Here is a 20,212-nt window from a genome sequence, read left to right as displayed (position 1 = left end):
TTGTGATGTCACCGAAGCCTTCGCCCTCTCGCTTGTAATTAATTTTATTTACACACGCAGGCACGCACAAGGTCACACCTGCACAACCGGAGCTGGCCAGGGAGCTAGTGGCACTCAGGCTTAATCAGATCTGTCATAATTACCATTCTGCATGTTTCTGACACACGCTGTGAAATATTTCAATTTAACTGCCGCTACCAGCACAACCAGATGTAGTGTGAGTGTGGCTGCATTGGAAATATTATTCCTCAGGATAAACTCTCTCCTCCTCCTTTTTCCTCCCACCCCCTCTCCCTTTTACAGCTAATGTGGCACAGAAGCTGATGTATCCTGTAAATCTTGAATGCAGCGCTAGATTGATAACAGCAGATTAGACAGTTTAACCACAAACAGCTTGTTCATTTTTCACAAATGAAAACCACATGTGGTGTAACTAAAATTTCAGGCGCTTTTTTTTTTTCCTCTCTCCTCTTTGGTTGTTGTTTCCTTTTATGTGTGTGTGTGTGCGCGCGCGTGCATGTGCGTCAAGGTCTGCCTTCCACTGTAAATGAGTGAAATAAAAACAGTAAACATATAGGGGGAAAGAGACACTGCCGTCTTTGGAGATTATTTCTCCCTGACCTTTATTAAAAACCTACCTTGCTTTGGCAAAGAAATTGGATATCGCACGGGGGTTTTGTCTCTCACTCTGAGACTTTCTAATCTCTGGGTTTTATGCCCACGTATTAAAGAAGTCATCCTACTGTGCCGTGTTTCAAAATAATGTGCCAGCAAACACCTAGCTATAAGAAGAGCTTCTAACCAAAACATGTATTCTTCACTGCTGCCTGAATTTAGCAGAAATAAAATTTTCTGCCAAAGTTTTTCACCACATATTTTGTGTCTTTGCTGTCTCTTCCCTTTACCCCTCTTCCTTTGGGGAAAAAAATCTTTTAAAAAAAGAATCCTCAAAGTGTCTAGAATTTTCACAAATGAAAAATTGTTGGTTTTTTTTTAAATGAAAACATTCCAGCATTTATGATTGGTTAGATTATGGTTAATTTTTAAGAAACTAAATGTTGTCTGTAAAGTGTTTTACATTTTTTATAAATCCATTTTTTCTGTTAAATTGTTCAGCTTGCCCACAATACTTAGTAAGGTGGGGTTTTTTTGAAACCGTCTACTCTTTAGTGGATCACTGTTGGCTACTTTTCCTACACAGAGCAAAAAGTAATGCAATTTTGATAGAAAGTTTTAATTATATGGTTCTATAAAAATTCTTACAGCAAGATGTAAAAACATGTAGGAGTGCAGAATGCAACTGAGCAGGTTCCCCAAAAGCTGTTGCAGGTATTGTCAGGCAAGAGGAGTGGTGCAGTGCATCGGATAGATATTCATTAAATCTAATCTGTAATAAGGCTTCCAGTGGAGGTTTTTAAAAAAACAAAAAAGCTTTAGTAAGAGACTGTTTTATCCACTGCCAGTGATTCGTGATGCAGTGGCAATATCAGAAGTGCAGGAGACCGGGAACTAAGACTTGGTGTTCAAAGTCAGTCAGAAGAAGGTGAGCAGGACACTGAAAAGCTGTAAAGTAGCTGAAAGCTACTGAAAACCACAGCTTGTAGCAGAGAATTTTGTTCCCCAGATGAGCCCCTCAGGCTGCTGCAGAGAGGGTTAAAGACCCATGCTCGTACCACTTGGCCAGCAGTCACTGTCTGCATTTCCAGTCTCCCAGAGCTGAGCTGGGGTAGGTCACCATAGATGTGCCATCAACATCTCATGCTGCATAGCAGTGCCACCTCAGTTACTTACTCCCCCGGGATCTGTGCAGTTCCCGAACAAAAGGGAAATCCTCTGGAGGTGCAGCCAAAGCCCCAGAGGTGCTATGGCTGCAGATGTCTCAAAAATGAGTTTTGGAGTAAGGTGAAGAGGAGGGCAGAAAGAGGTCACATTGGAAGAGATAATGCTGAAATGAACCATCGGGATTCTTGCAAGGCTCCAGAAATCCAGCTCTCGTTTCTTTGCAAAACTATTCAAAAAATGCTGTGCAATTGGGAAGCACTGGATTGACTAAAGAAAAAAGCGCAGCACCCTCTCCCACCTCCTTTGAGTCTGTATTTTTAGTTTTTCTTTCTTAGGTAGAGGTGTTTCAGTTCCTACACTCCAGGTGCATGAATCAGCTCTTCTGCAGGCAGCACCTGCTGTCGGCCTGACAAGAGGTGCTGTTTGTAGCAGGATGGATTTTCTTAATCTCTCTTCCTGCATTCCGTATCCTCACCTTTTGTTTTATTTTCCTCTTGCCATTGTCACTAATTCCAGTTCTCCTCTTACCCCCCTTTGACTTTTTCCCACCCCGTTCCTCTCCTGTATTTACCCTCACCATTCACTTTCGTTCCATCTGTCCCTTTCTCCTGTCCTACTGCTGACCCCTGCATGTGGGAGCTGTGCCTAGGACATCCCACCCCAGCTGCATCCCCCCAAGCCCTTGTTGCAGTGGTGGGGAGTCGAGGACCAGTCACCAGCACTGCTGGCTTTGTGGGTGAAACATTATTCCTTTCCCTGTGTGACAACACAGATATCGGGGGGAAAGAGCCGCGTTCTTGATTTCTCGGGTTTCTGATGACTGCTGTGGGCAGATCACTGGTTCGGGAGGTTTTTGAAGATTCAGTGTATCAGTGTTTTAACGTGAAGAAACTACAGCACTTTAAAAAAAATTTTAAAAGGGAGGGGAAGTCTGAGCAAGCAGTAGGAGAGTTAATGACGTACAGAAATAAAAACAAAGCTGTGGTGCCAGAGCCGAGAGGGAGGTTGAGGAGTTCGCGAGCAGCCCATGGTTCCCAGCAATGGGGGAAGCAGGGTACCAAGTAAACAGCGCAGAAAACAAAAGCGAGCTCAACCCGTAGCTAAACAGGAAACGACAGGGTAAAATTCCTCTCAAAACCCAGAGCTGCTAAACACGTTTACTGCAAAGAATAAAGGCATCTTATGCAAACACAAATATACAGTAACAGTCCGAGAAGCAGTTTGTTAAAGGAGCAATCGATTCAATTCAGGTGAAGGGTTGTCAGCCAGAGGAAGCAGTAAGAAATAAGAGATGTTTTCTCCCTTAATGTTAAACTGGGTATTTCAAAACACACGACACCTGGAAGAATGTTAAAGGATTTCTAGGTGCAAGGTGAGAAGGGAGGCAATGTTTTGTTTCATATATTTTTTAATTTAACTATTCCTTATAATTTCTCATTGTGTCAATCTTTTTTATTTTCCTTAAATTTAGCCTCAAAGTCAAACTTCAGATTTTTGGTTACAAATTACCTCAAATTATTGGCATATAATGAATAGACTAGTGCAAGCACAGAGCTAGCTAAATGGGGAAAAATTCCAATTTGCAAATATTTATCTTGTTGCAAATCTGCCAGTTTTATCTGAAAACACATTGTTATTCAGTGGTCATCTCATTTTTATTCCTGTGCAGTATCATGTTCCCTTACTTCCGGATGGCATTTGAGAAGCATATGAAAATAGTTCTCAGGTTCTTTGTAAAGTAAAGATGTTTGGACTGAGTGGTCCTTAGCAGAATTCCCTGAAGTTTTGGAGCAAGAATTGCACGTGTATCAGTTACGTCTGTGGGTTTACTTAGGTGAGTAGGTATTTTGCTGAGCCAGGTGCTTAGCATCTCTAGTATACATAACGTGCAAGAGAAACCTCTTCAGATATATGAACTTTCCACTGTTTATATAAAACCAGTTATTTAAAAAAGAAAGCTATGAAGGGCTTAAATGAGATTGTTTTTACTTTTGCTTCGGGGCAGCCAGTTTGCTTCACCTCTGAGAAATCATTTGTTACTCTTTAACATGAGGAGAGAGGTTAACTAAAGGGATTGATCCTTTCCAGCTGGGGAAAGAGGATGGGACGGAGGGGTCAGGGCTGGAAGAAATGTGCCTGCTCCAGGCAGTGCCTGATTTAAGGGCTGAAGCTGCTGCCTGAAAATACAGCTGGGGCTCAGTTTGGTTGGCACTTTTCTCGGACAGTGAGGAAAAGTCTAATGCTAAGCACTGCTCTTTCTAGGAGCTTTTCCCTTGTGGCTGTTTTTTTCCCCAACCTGACTACAAACTGCCTGAAAACGCTCCAGTGCTGGTTCCCACCCTTGGCCAGCCAAGAGGGAGAAACCCCATCTCTCCAGCTTCCCTTTTGATCCAGCTTTCTTATTCTTTCAAGTTTGTGCCCCAAGCAACCGGGCTAAAAGTTAAGGTTATTTTAGCTTTCTGAGGGTTTCACAGCCTTTATTTTTCCATGGGTGAGATGTATACTTGTGGCTGCTCCTGTCTCATTTGCTGGGAGGTTTGTGTCTTTCACAGGTGTGGATTTTAAAGATTTTTATTTTTTTTTAACTGCATTGAGATAATGGGCATTATTAATTTTGACTGTTTCTGTGGTTAACAAAATTTGGAGGAAAGTTAGGGAAAAGTTTCTTTTCACTTTCCTTAAGACTCTCCTTACCCTCGGCATTATCAGAGCATTAGGCATTCTTCACTGTGAAACTGAGAGCCACAGAAGCCAGCTGGACTGCAAGAGATGAGTTAAAAGAAATTGTCTCAGAATATTTAAATGTCTAATTCAGATCTGTAAGAAAACATTTAGTTGGGCCATAGAAATGTGAAGGGACGTCTGCGAATGGATTTGAGCTATGTATGTTTTGGAATGATGTTGCTTGTTGGAACATCTTGTGAGCTGAACTGAATTTACAATGAAGTTCAAATATCTGTGAGCTTGTGATTCCTCAGTGTGTGGTAGATCGTCCCCTGATCCAAAATGAATTCTGGAATGGAAAAACATGTGACAAGAAGTCATGGATTTAAATTACTCCTTCTGGGAAATTATAATCTTTTCTAAAAAAATAAATTAACAACATGATATACGCATGTATAAGTAATTATGGAAATGACACTTTGGCCCTATGGCCTTTTTACTAAAGGTCTTTCCCCCAAAGCAAATGCTGTATCTGTGAGAGCAACGTAATAATAAACTTTTGCTGTTCACTTGTAAATTGATAGTAGTAAAAAAGATTTTTAAAATTGCCAGGCTCTTTCTATTAAAGGCTCTTCTCTAACTAAACTGCAGATATATCTGCCATACAAAAATTGATTGCATGTTTAAGAATAAATAAATATGGACCAGTAAGGGTCATTGTTGGATTTGGGGTTTTATTTACTTTCAAGGGAAGCATCGGTATTGCAGTGAAATCAGTACTTCTCTCTACTTAAATAAAAGATAAAGGGCCATATATTACCAGTCACCCTCTGTGAAACCCACTGACCCATTTTATATGCCTGTACTATAAAAAGTAATGTACCAAACTAAGACTGAATTATTTAATAATTAGCAGTTGTTTTTTCTTGTTTAAATTTTTTATTATTATTAAGTCCATTTTTGTCACGTTTATCTCACGGTTACAATGCCAATTGAATTGTGTGTGTGAAAGAGGAAAGATCTGGAGTAGAGGAAAGCAGAATAAAGCTTCACCCACTTTTTTGCCGCCTTTTTACATATAAATGGAGTTGTATTTTATGTAAGATTTTCAAAGGCATGCATATTATGTTTTTGATTAGGGCTTATGCCTATCTATCATTGCTAGGCAATACTGTAAAAAAGATACATTTGAACAAGGGAAAAGAAAGGTGGAGGAGACTGAGAGCAGAGAAACCAAGTTGGGAGAAGCCCTTCATTTAGATTATTCAATTCCCTCTGTACTCAACTAAAAAGTAATGATACTCGTGTTTCTTGTCTGTTTTAGAGTTACGAGTTAGGTTTTTTCTTTCATGAGCTGCTGGTGTGTCTCAAGTGCTCATATACAGAGAACAAAACTACCAGTTTTGATACAGCTTCAGACCTTAATCCAGCAAGCTTTTTGGTAGCACAGGCCCTAAGCCATTCACCGTGGTGCTGGGTAGGAGAGGTCTAATACGACAGATGAGACTGCAGAAGCAGGGCCACAGCTCATTTTGGTTTTGTACTTGTTTGCTACTTGTCATTGAATTTTACAGGTTGCTTTAGCAAGTTTTCTTTTCGCATTTATTTGTTTGGATGTTTACCAGAATAGAAATATGTATTTAATTTTTAAGTGCTGCTGCTAGAGAGGAGAAAAAGCAGAGGGAAGAGGAGACATTAGGAATCCTTTTTCCCTACCATATCAGAAAAAAATTGCAATGCAATACTCTCAGTACTGCTGCTAGCTGTTTGGTCATTTTATATTTTTTTCTCAACCTAGAGAAGAGGTGGAGGTAACATCCAGACAGATGGTGTAGCTGAATAATAGGTTGGATAAGAAATTTAAGGAAATGGCATATTCTCTCTCAGTATTCTTCAAAGGAAGTTTTTCCTGCTAGTGAAGTTTACCTTTCTTCTGAAAAGCCCTGTGAGGTTGTGGGGTTTTCAGTTTGTTTGTTTTGCTAAATCTCATCTATTATGATGGCAGATACAGATTTATTTAAAATTCACATCTGGCTTCCTCTTTCAATGTTCTAGTAATGAAAGCAGTAAAATAGATAAACCAGAAATATCTGGAGATAAAGGACAGCTACAGGTTTCAAACTTTCTCTGATTAAGGGGAATGCTCAAAGGCAAGCCTGAAACTTTAGGCCGATTAGTATAAATAAAATACTAAGGCAACTGTCTTTCTGGGCACCTTTATCATCACTTTAGGCCACGTCTCAAGAAGAAGCATTCATGTTCTGGTACCTCTAATCTTCTTAAGACCAGTTTTTGTGTCTTGAATTAAAGATACAGTTTTGTGAGCAAAATAGGACAATCCCAAAGTGTTGAATGTTCACAGTCATTTTTAAAATTGCTTGAAAGTATGTGCCTCACAGAAATCAGCTCTTAAAATTACTTGAAAATACAAGATAAATGCACAGAATCATGGAATCATTTAGGTTGGAAAAGACCTTTAGGATTGAGTCTAACCATTAACCTGGTGCCAAGTTCACCACTAAACCATGTCCCTAAGTGCCACATCCACATGTCTTTTAAATACCTCCAGGGATGGTGACTCCACCATTCACCAAATTGAAAAGATTTCCACTAACAAATCTGTTGTTTGGTATCAAAACCTATTAAGCCAGGTAGACTATTAATTTAAAAAAAAAAAAATTACAAAAATAGCCAGTGGCCATTCTTTTAATAGACTTCAGTTCTTCTGTGCAGCATTTAGGTCTATTCAGGTTTGCACAGGAGATAACCAGGATAACCAGTTCATGTATTTTAGGAAGGATAAAGCTGCAATCAGAATAAATTTTCCTGCAGTCAGAGTAAGTTTTTCTGCAGTCAGGAAATTCCAGAAGAACATTTAAGGCTAAAAAAGGACCACTCCTATCATCTAGGCTTGTTCTCATATCTGAACCCACAGGTATTTCACTCAGAAAGAAGTCAGATTTAAGTCGTCTCAGCCTGAAAATGAATTCTGGATTAAATGCTCTGTTCTTACCTTGCTATGTGCATTCCCTGCTGTATTTTTCTGGACAATACAAATGTAATGCAAACTGAATTTCCCAGATAAATTAAAGCAGCATCCATTGTTACCTGTTTGAGGTATTTGTGCCGAAGTGACACTTGTCTATTTTGTTTCTCAATGCCATATGCATGAGCTTACTGATTCAGAAATCCCTGAATTTTCGATTCCATTGAACATTGTAAGAAATCTCAGTTGAAGGATTTAATGCATTTTCCAGTCAATGTGTAGGGGAGATTTGGCCTTATCAATTTAAATGCTGGAGATCCTTTCATTGCATTATGGAAGAATCTTCTCAAAGCAGAGATTATTCTTAAGAACTTCATAACATTTAAAGGTTAATATGTTAGGTAAAGAACAATATCTTAAGACAAACATTTTTATTACAGGACATGAAGGGATAGTTCTGATTAAATTACATGATTATTTGAATGGGAAAGAAGACAAAGTGCATCATTTCTTACCCTCAACTTTAATGCCTTTAATCAAATAATGACCTTCTGGAAATAGTTAATTTTAAGCATTTGGAAAGATCAATACCACTTTGCCACCAAAAAATGGCCCAGATGATGAAATTTGATGTATTTAAAGTACCATTTCACCCTTTTAACCTAGTAAATAATTTAAAATGCTTTCAGTACTCCTTTGCTACCATTATGTATCTCGTTCAAAGTATTATGACTTTTCCAAAAGCAACCTTTCTGTACAATGAGCAGCTTACAAGTTTAAGACTAAAGACTAAGAACATATACATGTATTTTAGTGGTGATGTCGGCCCTTTTTCTTCTCTTCTATACATGGATTCTGTTTTGAAAAGAAATGGAAATATCTATGATGAACACAGCCATTTGGAACAAAAATGAGATTTGTAAAGCAAGTTGGATGGCTTTTGAAGGGGAAAAAGTCAATATTTAAACTTTAGTTCACGAGTTCCTTTGTTTTGTCTATAAGCTTTTGTGTTAAAGGTGAGGGATTTGGGTTGCTCAGACAATTAAAAGCCCATTTTACCAAGTGTAATTTCATATCTGTGTTCTCTAAACTGAAGTGCCTTCAGCATTGTAAATAAAAAAAATTGCCCTCTATTAGCATGTTTGTGGGCAGATTAAAAACAGTCTTCATTAGCATAAGTAACACTTACAGATTCTTTTAAAAGTAGAAAATTATTTGCTGAATGATAAATTGCTAGCTTTATAGTTAGTTGCTGAAAATGTGCTCATTCAAAATGCCTACTTTAGTTTATTCCACAATACTCATTTTTTTGAGTTAGAAGTACTGTTTAATGGATTATGTACTTAGTCTTTGTTCACAATAGATGCTGAAATGCAATTCAGAGTTTCTGCTAAAATGTTTGTATCAAATACTTCCCTATTTAGACTGATTTCTTTTAACATCATATACTTTTATTATACTATATGCCCTTGAGAACGATGCAAAATAATCTTAGATACACTATACCATAGAAAAACTGTTCATATCTTAGCATTGATACTCTGAAATGTTTTGCCTTCTTAGATTCAAATTACAGCTCTTTTACATATGCTGGAGTCTTTGTTAGTTACCCTGTAAGAACTATTCATTATTGGGCAGATTATTATCACTATAACAAATTCACCAAACAAAAGAGTTTAGTTGCTCTACCTTGAAGCCCTTTCTTCCCAGACTAGATGTGTTTGTTGCTGATTTGGAAAGCCTTGTCCAGAAAGTATCTTTCATGTTTGTAATGCTACCCTCTTTGATCTAGTTAGGATTAGTATTTACACCTTAAGTATAGATTTCAATTATCTTTTTTTTTTCTTTTAATAAGATACCAGAATGCAATAATAGTTTGTTAGAAATTCTATGTGAAAGAGCAGAATATTTTATTTAAACTCAGCACAGTTCAGACTGAATAAAACAGCATTTGGATACACAGATGAAATGCATAGATGTTTTCTTTACAATAAGCGTGCTCGTGGGTCTTCCAGAGTCTAATGTTTGGCAGTTATCCTCTTTGCGCTTTTCCTGCAATAGTTTGGCACTTCGGCTTTCACAGGTTTTTTTCCTCTAATATCTTATGTTTCTTTGCTAAATCCCTATCAGAAAACCAGACAGAAGACTCTTATTTATTTTAAATATCTTAGGTTTAGCATCTTTTTTTTTTCACCATTTTCTTGCTTACTGTAGCAAGACCTTTGCAGATGGTACTTGGTTACTTGAAAGTGCATAACAGTATTTTCTTTGTAGCAGATGGATTTAAGACTTTTAGTTCCCAATAAATGTAGGTTTACAATACATAACTTTACAGGATTTGTGTTGTATATAACAGGTTTGAACATATTATCTCAGAATTCATCTGCATGGCATTTTCAGCTTATCCAGGGCCCATGCCAGTATTTTAAGTAATAGGGAGAGCATAGTGATTGATAGCAGCTAAAGGCGTGATTTTGAATAGAAACAAAGGTTTTAGAACAGAAGGTGTCAAATTAAACTTTGTCAGTTTGAAAAGTAGTAACATCCTGAAAGTTCTCCAAACATATTTACATGTGGCTAATGTTTATATTTTGCTTTGTACTCTCTTTATATTCAGTGTAATGTTGCCTGGCAAATTTACTCTGTTTTAAAATCAAGGTTGTTCCCAATGTCATTGCAGAGTTTTGGGGAGTTTGCCTTGCTGCATAGTTATATCAGCTTAATTACTTTAAGGCTGTTTTTGTTTGGTTTTGGTTTTTTAGGTTTGTTTGGTTTTTTTTTTAGTTATGTACTATATATTTTGTATAAAACAGTTGTGATCTGAGTGATAAATATTTCTTTATTATTTTGTGGCCCTTTCCACTTCCTATGAGAATATAAAGACATGAAGAAAACAGTAGTCCAAGCCCTCCTTCAGAATAAATTTTTTGAAATAGACAGAAATTGCTCTAGACTTAAATGAGTATAAAAGGAGAAAAATCAGCCTTGTTAGGTTCACTTATAAATTCAACTGCATTAACTATTGCATTTCATACTTCTTTACATCAAATGGAAACCAAACTTACAAATTTTACAGAACTTTAAATTCACCATTATAAAAGTCTGTGTGATCACTTTTCCTAAAATTTGCAAAAACATTTCATACTTTCTCATTTAGCTGACTTCTATGAATTATCTTTGTCAGATACAGAATTCTGAAACTGAAACTAAATGAAATAATTATGGGTCTTTTTCGTTTGGCTTGGACCAAAAGGAAGCATATTGCTATTAAATTTGTAATTTCTTGACAAAGTAAACCCTGTAACCTCTGTAACTGCCCATTTGCTATCTCTCCTGAGAATATTTGACATCAACTTTCAAAAGTATTTCCAGAAATAAACCATGAAGACCAAAGATTTGTTTCTTATCGTTGTAATTTTAGAATACTTCAGTTGGTTGTTTTCACCTTGCCCATCATATGTTTCATCTGAGTATGTCTACTTCTTAAAAAACTTTATGAACCCAGTGGAAAAGGGACATTTCGGTAGAATATTCCGGTACACAATCTATTCTATGTACCATGTCTGAAGCATCTGATTTCAGTATCTCAAAAGTGCTGCTTCCCTGAAGGGCTACTAGAGACATGCTTCAGGTTACAATTCATAAAATCATATTTAGAAAAGAAATTAGAAATATTATTTCAGTGGAAAAGTTAGTAGAAAAATACTGGAAATAAAATGTTAGTCATCAGTAATTAATAAAAATAAGGTCTGATCTAATAAGTGTAGAAACAGAAAAGACAGTAAGGGAGAAGGAATTTCTTAGTTAACAGAAAGTGGTGTTGTGAAATATGTATAATCAGCATAAAATGTGATTGCTTATGAATTATTTTTTCTACTGGACATTTAAAAATAGTTTCTACTGTCTTTTTTTTTTTTTTTTAAAATCTGATTCACATAGTCACCATTCCAATTAAAAGGATCTTGATTTGGTTCACTTCATCTTCTTCTTCCCTCCATCCCCTACAAACCACCTGTGCTTTCTGATTGTACCTCTTTTAACTTGCTGCAGAAAACTAATGCTACTGTTGAGTGTAATCGTGCACATATCCCCATGGAAGTAAGGTGGACAGAGAGACGCGAGCAACACGTTGATTTTGTTAGGGACTGGGAGTGTTCATCCCTTAACCTGCTAACACATCCCAGGGTGCCTTACAGTGGGGAGGGAGAATGCACAGACCCTTGCTGCTGCTTTAAAAACACGCCATAGGATTCCAGCTGGGACAGTCTGTACATTATGTGCTCTATATGAAGGCATTTGGCCACATTTCCCAGTCAGTTTGCTAAGCCCTGGGGCAGTACCTGGCATACATCCTTAGCGTGTGGTCGAAGCATGGGTTGCGCTCCATTCCCAGGGTGCAGGGGGCCCCTTCTGCTGCCACCACTCCTCCCTCTCCTGCACACATCCTGAGTACCCGGCAGATTTTTACCCCATTTAAATGTTTGCTTTCTCAGCTCTGCTGCCGCCATCTCTCTAACATTCATCATTTTGATAATTTCTGTTCTAAGGGGCATTTTCTCCTGTGTCATTTGTTCAGTTTTCCACTTACATCCAAGAGAATATGCTTCAAATTTTTATATGCAGCTCACTAAATATTTTCTTATACAATGTGAAAGTAAACCATCTTAATGCATTCATCTTTTCCTATTGTGGCAATATATTTACACTGTGTTTATTAACTGTTAGCTAAAGATATGAATGTCTTCACAAAAATATGTATCTATATTGTATCCATGCATCTATTGTATCTAGCAGTAAACTATTCTGGATAAACCATTTTTGAACTACCAGTACATATAAAAAGGATCTAAAAGCTTCTGTACATTTATATTATTTGTTGATTCAATAAAATGTCACATTATCTTTCCTACAGAATTAAGAAATAGAATTGCACGGACCTAGTTTTGAAAACAGATCCTTGAAGCTAAAACAAAGGAAGTATGCATGTTTTATACATGTAATATTTTGTTTCTAAATTTTAATATACCAAAAAAAGTTGCTGCTGATGCACATTGTGCTAGCTAAAGCGTTTGTACTCTTCTTTTAAAACTACCAGTGCACAATAAAGAAAAAAAAGTCCTCAGTTAAAATTTAAGAAGAAATAAGAAAGCAATGGTTAAATTTTCAAGATGAACTTGTGTGTCTCTTTTAAAAGCAAATTAGCAACTGCTGCACTTCTTGCAGGGGATTCTGTAGCTGACGTCAGAGTATGTACCCCCAAACCATGTCTGAATTAGAGTAGCTCTTAGGCAACTTGCTGTCCTGCAATGTGGAAATGGTGCAAAGGGTATATCAGAAGCTTGAGCATATCTTGTCCCCTCTCCCCCCAAGCCCTAGTAGTGTACATAAAACTGAGAGACTGGGTTTTTTTCTCAGTCTGTGAGAAAAATCTTGAAACAGATTATCATCTGACATTTGAAGTAAGTTCACCTGGAGAGGCACCTCTAGTCATAGCAGATAGGAGGAAGATATTACTTGACTGCATGTGGTCAAAGGATTGCTGTCTTTAGGAAGGACTTTAGGAAGCTCCTCTACTGCTATGATGTACATTATGCAACCTACAGTCAAGGCAGATGTGTGAAGTAGTTTCTTGTTTTGAGTGATAATACCAGGAGTTTAAAAATTGCTCAGCAGACAGTCTGTTGACTCCTGAAACACAATGTTGATGCTCTCAGATGGATAAAAAGAAAATAGGCAGCAGAGAGAGTATACTGGTGTGAGTGAAACCCCTGTCCTGCAGAGGGACGCATGTGAGGGATTCTGCCTTCATCAACTGGTTTGTTACAAAGCAAGGAAATAATAGTGCTGTGGTACGGGATCAAGGGGAAGGTGCTTTCCGAAAAGCCAAATGGTTGGTGAGGGTCTGTGAAATAGCAAGGCAGCGTCTCAGAGTATCAGTGTTTGCTTTAAGCCCAGCCTTTATAGTGAAAGCCCTTTCTTACCATGGGAAAGCATGAGAGAATGCAGTGCCGCTAAAGTACACATTTCACCCTCATTTTGCCCCTCATGAAGTGAGGAAAAAAACTAATGTTTTGCTGGTGTTATCTTCAAGGGGTGGCTCTGTGAGCTGTTACGTTGGAAAGAAGATCCCTCACCAGAGAACAGGACCCTCTGGGAGAATCTCTCCATGATCCGAAGGTTCCTCAGTCTTCCTCAGCCTGAACGTGATGCCATTTATGAACAAGAAAGCAATGCAGTTCATCACCATGGTGACAGGCCTTCCCACATTATCCATGTGCCAGCAGAACAGATTCAGGTTAGTTTACCTTGGCCAATCCCGCAGAGTGCTAAGTAAATAAAGCTTTAAACGGAGCAAAGGAAATTAGTGTTTCTTTCCTCCCAGCCAGGCTAAATGCAGGTCTCCCGGTATGATACAAGACCACGCTGCCATCCACCACCAGAGTTCAAAGGAGAGCGTGGGACCACCCACGGTTTTTGTTTCGGTTCGGTGGTTTTCCGCAAACATGCGTGGATGCGGTGGTGCAGAGACAGCTGCGTGCCGGGCAGAGCGGGCCTCCCTGCTGCTTGTCCCTGGTTAGACAGGTGTCAAGACCGAAAGGCGGAGGTGTTTGGCACCAGTTGTCACATGCCTTCCCAGCAAAGTGGGAGGACCTTGTTGTGTTTCTGTTCAAAAGCTTAAGTTCAAACCCTCAACGGGAGCGGCTCACCTTGGGTAGGAGTGAAGGGAAGGGGATTCTTCATCCCACTTTAACCCCAGCGGAGGCTGGGGTGAGTCAATGTTTGTTTGTTTTTTCATTCAGAGCCCCTCTCCCACCACCTTTGGGAAAGGAGAGCATAGAGGCGCTTTCTTACCAGGCCTGCTGACTGCTGGAACTTGGCTGGGTGCTGCTCCGCAGGTGAGCTGGCACAAGGGCACCGAGTCAGGAAGAGACAGGAGGGGAGAGACATGGGCCTCCCTCTGCTGTGGGTCAGCCCCGGTGGCACCCCAGCCAGCAGGGGGGCTGTGCCCACCTTTTGCTTCCACAGGCACCGCAAACCAGGAGCACAGCTGGTTGTTTTCCTAAATCGTGTAGCCGGCAGTGCGGACTACTGTCTCTGAACTGGGGACTCTCTAATCCTTTCTCATGAAAGACCTGAGGCCAGCCTTTTAACTGCTCCTTCTTAAAGGGCAGAGATTACCTTGTGCTTTCCCAACCTCAGCTGAGCCCCAGTGTATCGTTTGTATTACCTATACAGAAAAATATTTATAAAGCTAGGAAGGATAGAGTTATCTCACAGCCAGAAACAACATGAGTGTATATTAAAGATAAAGGAAACTGAATAAGACAATCCCTTAGGATATCAAGTACTAAAATAATTGTGAAAGCCTGGAAACTTGCTGTTTGATTTAGCAAAAAGAGAGAGAAAGATCTATATTAAGTAATAAAACAGCACTCGTTTGAAAATGTACATTGTTTTTAATAAAATCGCTTCTTAGGGGGATAAAAGGAGAAGCTTCTGCACAGTATAAACATTCAGCCACTATGCCACTTACTTAGATTTTCTTGCCTTGTTGATAAAAGTTGTGTGTTTGATCTCTCAAATATTATTCACAGAAGCAGTTGCATTGTAATCTCTTCATATGACTTGTAAGAGTAAGGATTGGGAGATTGGGCCTGAGTTTTGTCTCTGCTCTTCTACATGGTAATTGTTGGAGATGCATGAATATGTAGCTAAGACACAAGTTTTCAGACTGTATATACAAAGCCTCCAGTCTTGTAAGAATTTAATGTGCTGGGAGTAGTCTTGAATCTCTTTGGGATTGAAGCTTTGAATGGGACTGTTCACAGACCATAAAACATGAAAGGATGTGAATAGGGATGAGGCAAGAGCCCTAATTCCACTGGCATTTGTGTCAGATCTTACAATAAGATGATCACTTAAAGCAGTAGTTTCTAAACCGGGTCTTGAGACCTATGTGAAGTCTCCACAACCTCAAGTGGCACTGCGAACTGGACAGAATTATAATTCCTCCAGTATTTATACTGTTCACACAGTATTTTGTGCTTCTTAGGGTCTGTAACTGGAAGCTTGGAAACCACTACCAACACACAAAAAATTGTTGAGAGGAGACTCGCAAAGGGAAATGAAATGTAGTGATAGCAACTGCTTGTTTTGCTGCTGTTGGTTTTTTTTAATAATAACTGGTGGTTTGTACCATATGACAAGAAATTTGCTGATCCAAAATATCTTACTAACTAGTGCTTCCTGTGCTGTGAAGCAAAAGATTTGTCAACAAAAACAGTAGCTGATAAATTTACTTTTGATTTTAAACATGATCTTACAGAGTACTGTGCTCCAGTGGTAGATGAGAATAACATTTCTGTCCCTAGGGCTCAGTGCCTCACCTTTTAAGAATGTTTCTGAATCCATGCTTGCAAAACTTCATTTTAAGCTCTTGTTAATTATTTACATCATGATTTGCTTTATCTTATTCTTCTGATGTGCATACTGGCTCATTTTTATTGCCCGAGTTTTTTTGGAATGCAGCATGTTCCCTTCCAATAATAATAGTGCAACTTATTTAGAGCTTTGCATCTTAGTGCTTTATAAATATTAACTAAATAATCCCCAGCACAAACACAGAAGCAGGTAAATATGTTTGTTCCCTGTTTGTACATTGGGATAGTTGAACACAGGCAAGGCAGACCCTCTCTGAGTCCACAGGCAAGGGAGGTCAGAGCCAGAAGGGGAAATACAGATTTCCTAGCTCCAGATCTCTGTCCTTGCTGAGGCTGGGTTTGACAGCATGATGTTAGGTGCTTCCAGCTACTGCATTCTGTCTTAAGGTTTGCAAGTTTGACAATACTTTGAATCAGCAGTGGGATATTTTTCTGTACTTAGCTAAAATGCTCTCCTTCTCGCTCATGCCTCCAGTCCCTTAGTCTAGCTATTGCTAGAGATTTGCAGCCCTTGTTTTTTGGGCAGCAGCTGCTGCTGCTGGCAAAGCTCCTGTGCGTTTGCCCTCATCTGGCACTTTTCTCACTTTGCCCTTGCTACAGTTCTGGCTAAGCTGGTCAAGTTAATCCTATACTATGTCACCTACTTAGCATTTTGTCTTCTCCACACTTGTCTCATGGAGCATGTTCATTAAAATTTGTCAGCTAAACTGCACTGATGTCTCATCATCAGTACTTTCAGTCAGACAAAGCCAAAGTGTTCCTTCCACCTCCCTGCCCATATCCTGCTGTCTCTTTATCCCCCGCCTCTGTTCACACACATACAAACACATGCGAGATATGCAGAGACTTGCTAACTCATATTTTAATTCAAGTTCAGCAATAATAGCCTTTTTTCTTTTTCCTTTCTGTTTTTTAAACTTACTAAGCATTTGTTTATAGCTTTGCAATTTTCCCTCTGGATTTTCTTGGTAACACAAAATATAAGCAAGATCACATGTAAAAAAAAAAATATGCTGTGCTTTGTCTTGCAGCAGCAGCAGCAACAACAGCAGCAACAACAACAGCAGCAACAGCAACAGCAACCAGGTCCCAGACTACCCCCAAGGCAACCGACAGTAGCATCACCAGCTGAATCCGAGGATGAAAATCGTCAGAAACCCCGGCCGCGAACAAAGATTTCTGTGGAAGCACTAGGGATCCTACAGAGTTTCATCCAAGACGTAGGCCTGTATCCAGATGAAGAAGCAATCCAGACTCTCTCGGCTCAGCTTGACCTGCCCAAGTACACCATTATCAAGTTCTTTCAGAACCAGCGGTACTATCTCAAGCACCACGGGAAGCTGAAGGACAATTCTGGTTTGGAGGTGGATGTTGCAGAGTACAAGGAGGAGGAGTTGCTCAAGGATTTAGAAGACAGCATCCAAGACAAAAACGCAAACACGCTTTTTTCAGTTAAACTAGAAGAAGAATTATCGGTAGAAGGGAACACAGAGATTAATGCTGAATTGAAAGACTGAGATAAAAGTATTATTTTCTTTCAACAGTGCCACTGGTATTTACTAATGAAATGAAAATTCCATCTTGCGTTCTGTCAGAAACCTTTATTATTCATTGTTTGGCCAATGAATCTTCCAAAACTTGCACAAAAGTTGAAAAAAGGATAATGCAGACTGCACTAGATGTTTTACTCGGTTTTACAAACTGCTTCGCAGCAACAGATGAAGCGTTGAGGATTGTTTGATATCAATTTGTGTTCACTGGATACACTGTGAGTGTACCCAATAAGCATGATACCAGTGATTTTGATTCTGGAGCCTTCAGACAAGCATTACAACTTTTGTGATTTACTGTTTTTTGTTTCTGTTTTGTTCTTGTTTTTTAATTATTACTGTAGCACTCCACACTTGATCTTTGGAAACTCACATTTATTTAAAAAAATAAAATAAAAAAGAGTTTGTTACTCTTGTTCTATTGTATGTTACAAAAGAACTATAGACTGTGGAATGCAGTTTAAAGATAACATATGCCAACAAATGCCTTGTATTATATGGCACTGCCGTAATTCAGATTTGTTTTCTTTTGGAAATAAAGGTCACTGTATTTTTTTTTCCATTCTCATTGTTACATGGTTTTAAAGAAAAGGAAAAAGAAAATGTGAAACACAATTTAGTCCTCATTATTTATTTGTAGATCCTGCAGCATCATGTTGTAATTAATTTTTTTGAAAGTTTCCGTTAAATGTAATATTGCTTCTCTTGTTATCATACTGATTTTTTTTTCTATTTATAAATGTATTTTGATGGGCAGTAAAACAAAGTGTCTTAAAAGTTTTAAATAGAGAAAATGTGCTTTACACAGTTGCCTATAAAAAGTGCTCTATGTTATCCAAGCAATTCATACTATAAGCTTCACTCTTATTGTTGTATGCAATTTTTACTATCATGCAAATAAGCTTAGGTAAATAAAACTAATAGATCACCTTAGAAACTTATGCAATTAATGTGAAAATAATTGATGTTTGCAATGTGTCTTCCTTTGGTTTACAATCAATTTTAAAGCTACAGCTGTATAAATTTTCTGTATAAAGGTGTATTTCTTTTTTATGAGTTTATTGCTATGAAAACACCAGTTATTTTGTTACAGCTGGCTGTTTTTATAAGTGTATCACAATTTTCTTTATGCAGAAATGTTCTGACTAGGAGTGGTTATTGACTGTAACTACACAATTAAAATTGTTTGTATGGTATGATATGGCAGGGTTTGTCTGCGTATGTGTATATCTGGGAGGAATAACTTGTTCTTAGTGCACATTGTACCTTCTTGCCACCACTTTGAAGATGGCATTTCAATTGTTCTCCTTTAAAATCACAGGCAGATTTTTTTTAATGACCATCTTAAAATTTGAATTTAGATAACATACTTCAGAAAGAAACACAGTTTGGTTATGAAAATCATAACCTATCTTTTCTTGGTTTAAAAACTTGTCTGCCCAACAGAGATAGGAGGATATTATTGAGTCAAAAGGCTATCAGGCATAAACATATTTACAGTTCCTGGCAGTAATGCACTTATAATGGATACAGCTGGTTTTATTTTACACTAGAATTATGCTAACACTATTCCTTGCACTAATGTATAAACATTAAAAAAAACCATTAATAGTCACAACGTAAATAGGAAAGATGGGCTTTGCATATAGCAGTCCTCTTCTACACAAGATTATTTTTAATGTCACTAATAAGGTTCTTGGTAAAGCCATAACAGTTGGTAAGCTCTGAATTTATGCAAGGCTCATGTCTAGGCTGGAGGGAAATCTGCAGCTGAAAGTTGTGAAGTACACACCGTTGTTTTATTTTTCTAGGAGAGAAACAACTTGCACCCCGTGGGATTTGGGATTCCAATTCAGCTCAGCTCTTCTATAATGACTAAAAGTTTGCAAAACTCAGGATCAGCTTCAAAGGCACAAATGACTCTTAGATTGCAGCAAATTTCACCCTTTAGCTGTATTAAGTTATTTAGGAAGACACATATTAGGCAACAAAGCAGGTTTTCATTCCACATGTTTAAAATTGCCACAGGTTGCCCAGCTCCTCTGTCTCTGCCTGTGGGGTTCATTGGCTGCTCCCAGGGCTGTGTGGGGGCTTGCACTGTGATTTAGGCTTGGGATGCAGTCCTGAGTCACAAGAAAAGAGCCCTTGTACCACTCTGAGAGGAAAACAAGCATTAGGAGGGACACTGGTGTATAATTTGGCATTGCATTCCGAGGGGAGGACAGTCAAACTATGCTCTTGCTTAAGGTGCTTGTATTAGCTATCCATAGCCCAAAGCTATGCTGGTTGCAAAAGGGCAAAGCCTAGCTCAGGGAAGTCACTGTGGTCACCATTGTTTCTTCATTTACTTCAAAAAGGATCATTGCTTTATAGAGCCATGCAGCTGCTCAGAGCTAGGACAGATTCCTGTTCACAGCCGTGGGACAGGGTGAGATGTAATGCAAGCTGGTTTGATGCACAGAACAATACCTCTGGTGCCCTTGGGCTGGATGAAGTGCCAGTGATCATTATGACAGGGCTGCCTAAGAAAAAATATTACACTTTTAAACTGGTATGAGTGCATGTGCAGGGTAGAAGAGAAGTGAAGGAAAGACTTTCCTGGAATATACCTCTTTTCACGCTAAAAGCCAATACACACTGCACTCCTAATACCAGAAACAGAGCAAATAGTCCAACACCCTATAAAAGCATAAGAAGAAATGTTTATAGGTTGTCTTTGCTATTTTGAAAGCAATTTCCTTTTCTTCTACCCTTTTAAGTTTTGTGGGTGCTGAAGTAGAGGCCATGTG

At 38.5% G+C, this 20,212-nt stretch overlaps 1 protein-coding gene across 1 annotated transcript in view; it reads left to right on the top strand.

Moving 5' to 3' along the window:
• Positions 1-18,493, top strand: part of LOC104538210 (DNA-binding protein SATB1-like) — a gene marked incomplete at its 5' end in the record, with an annotated part of 46,057 nt that extends 27,564 nt beyond the window's left edge. Inside the window, 3 exon segments of the mRNA XM_010181329.1 lie at positions 13,524-13,727; positions 14,233-14,328; positions 16,905-18,493. Coding sequence (XP_010179631.1) covers positions 13,524-13,727; positions 14,233-14,328; positions 16,905-17,390 — 786 coding nt within the window.
• Between the last annotated feature and the right edge of the window lie 1,719 nt (positions 18,494-20,212).

Source organism: Mesitornis unicolor, unplaced genomic scaffold (genome assembly GCF_000695765.1).
Source record: "Mesitornis unicolor isolate BGI_N332 unplaced genomic scaffold, ASM69576v1 scaffold6753, whole genome shotgun sequence".
Taxonomy (NCBI): Eukaryota; Metazoa; Chordata; class Aves; order Mesitornithiformes; family Mesitornithidae; genus Mesitornis; species Mesitornis unicolor.
The sequence above is the reverse complement of the archived record's forward strand: the minus strand, read 5'-3'. Positions and strand labels throughout refer to the sequence as shown.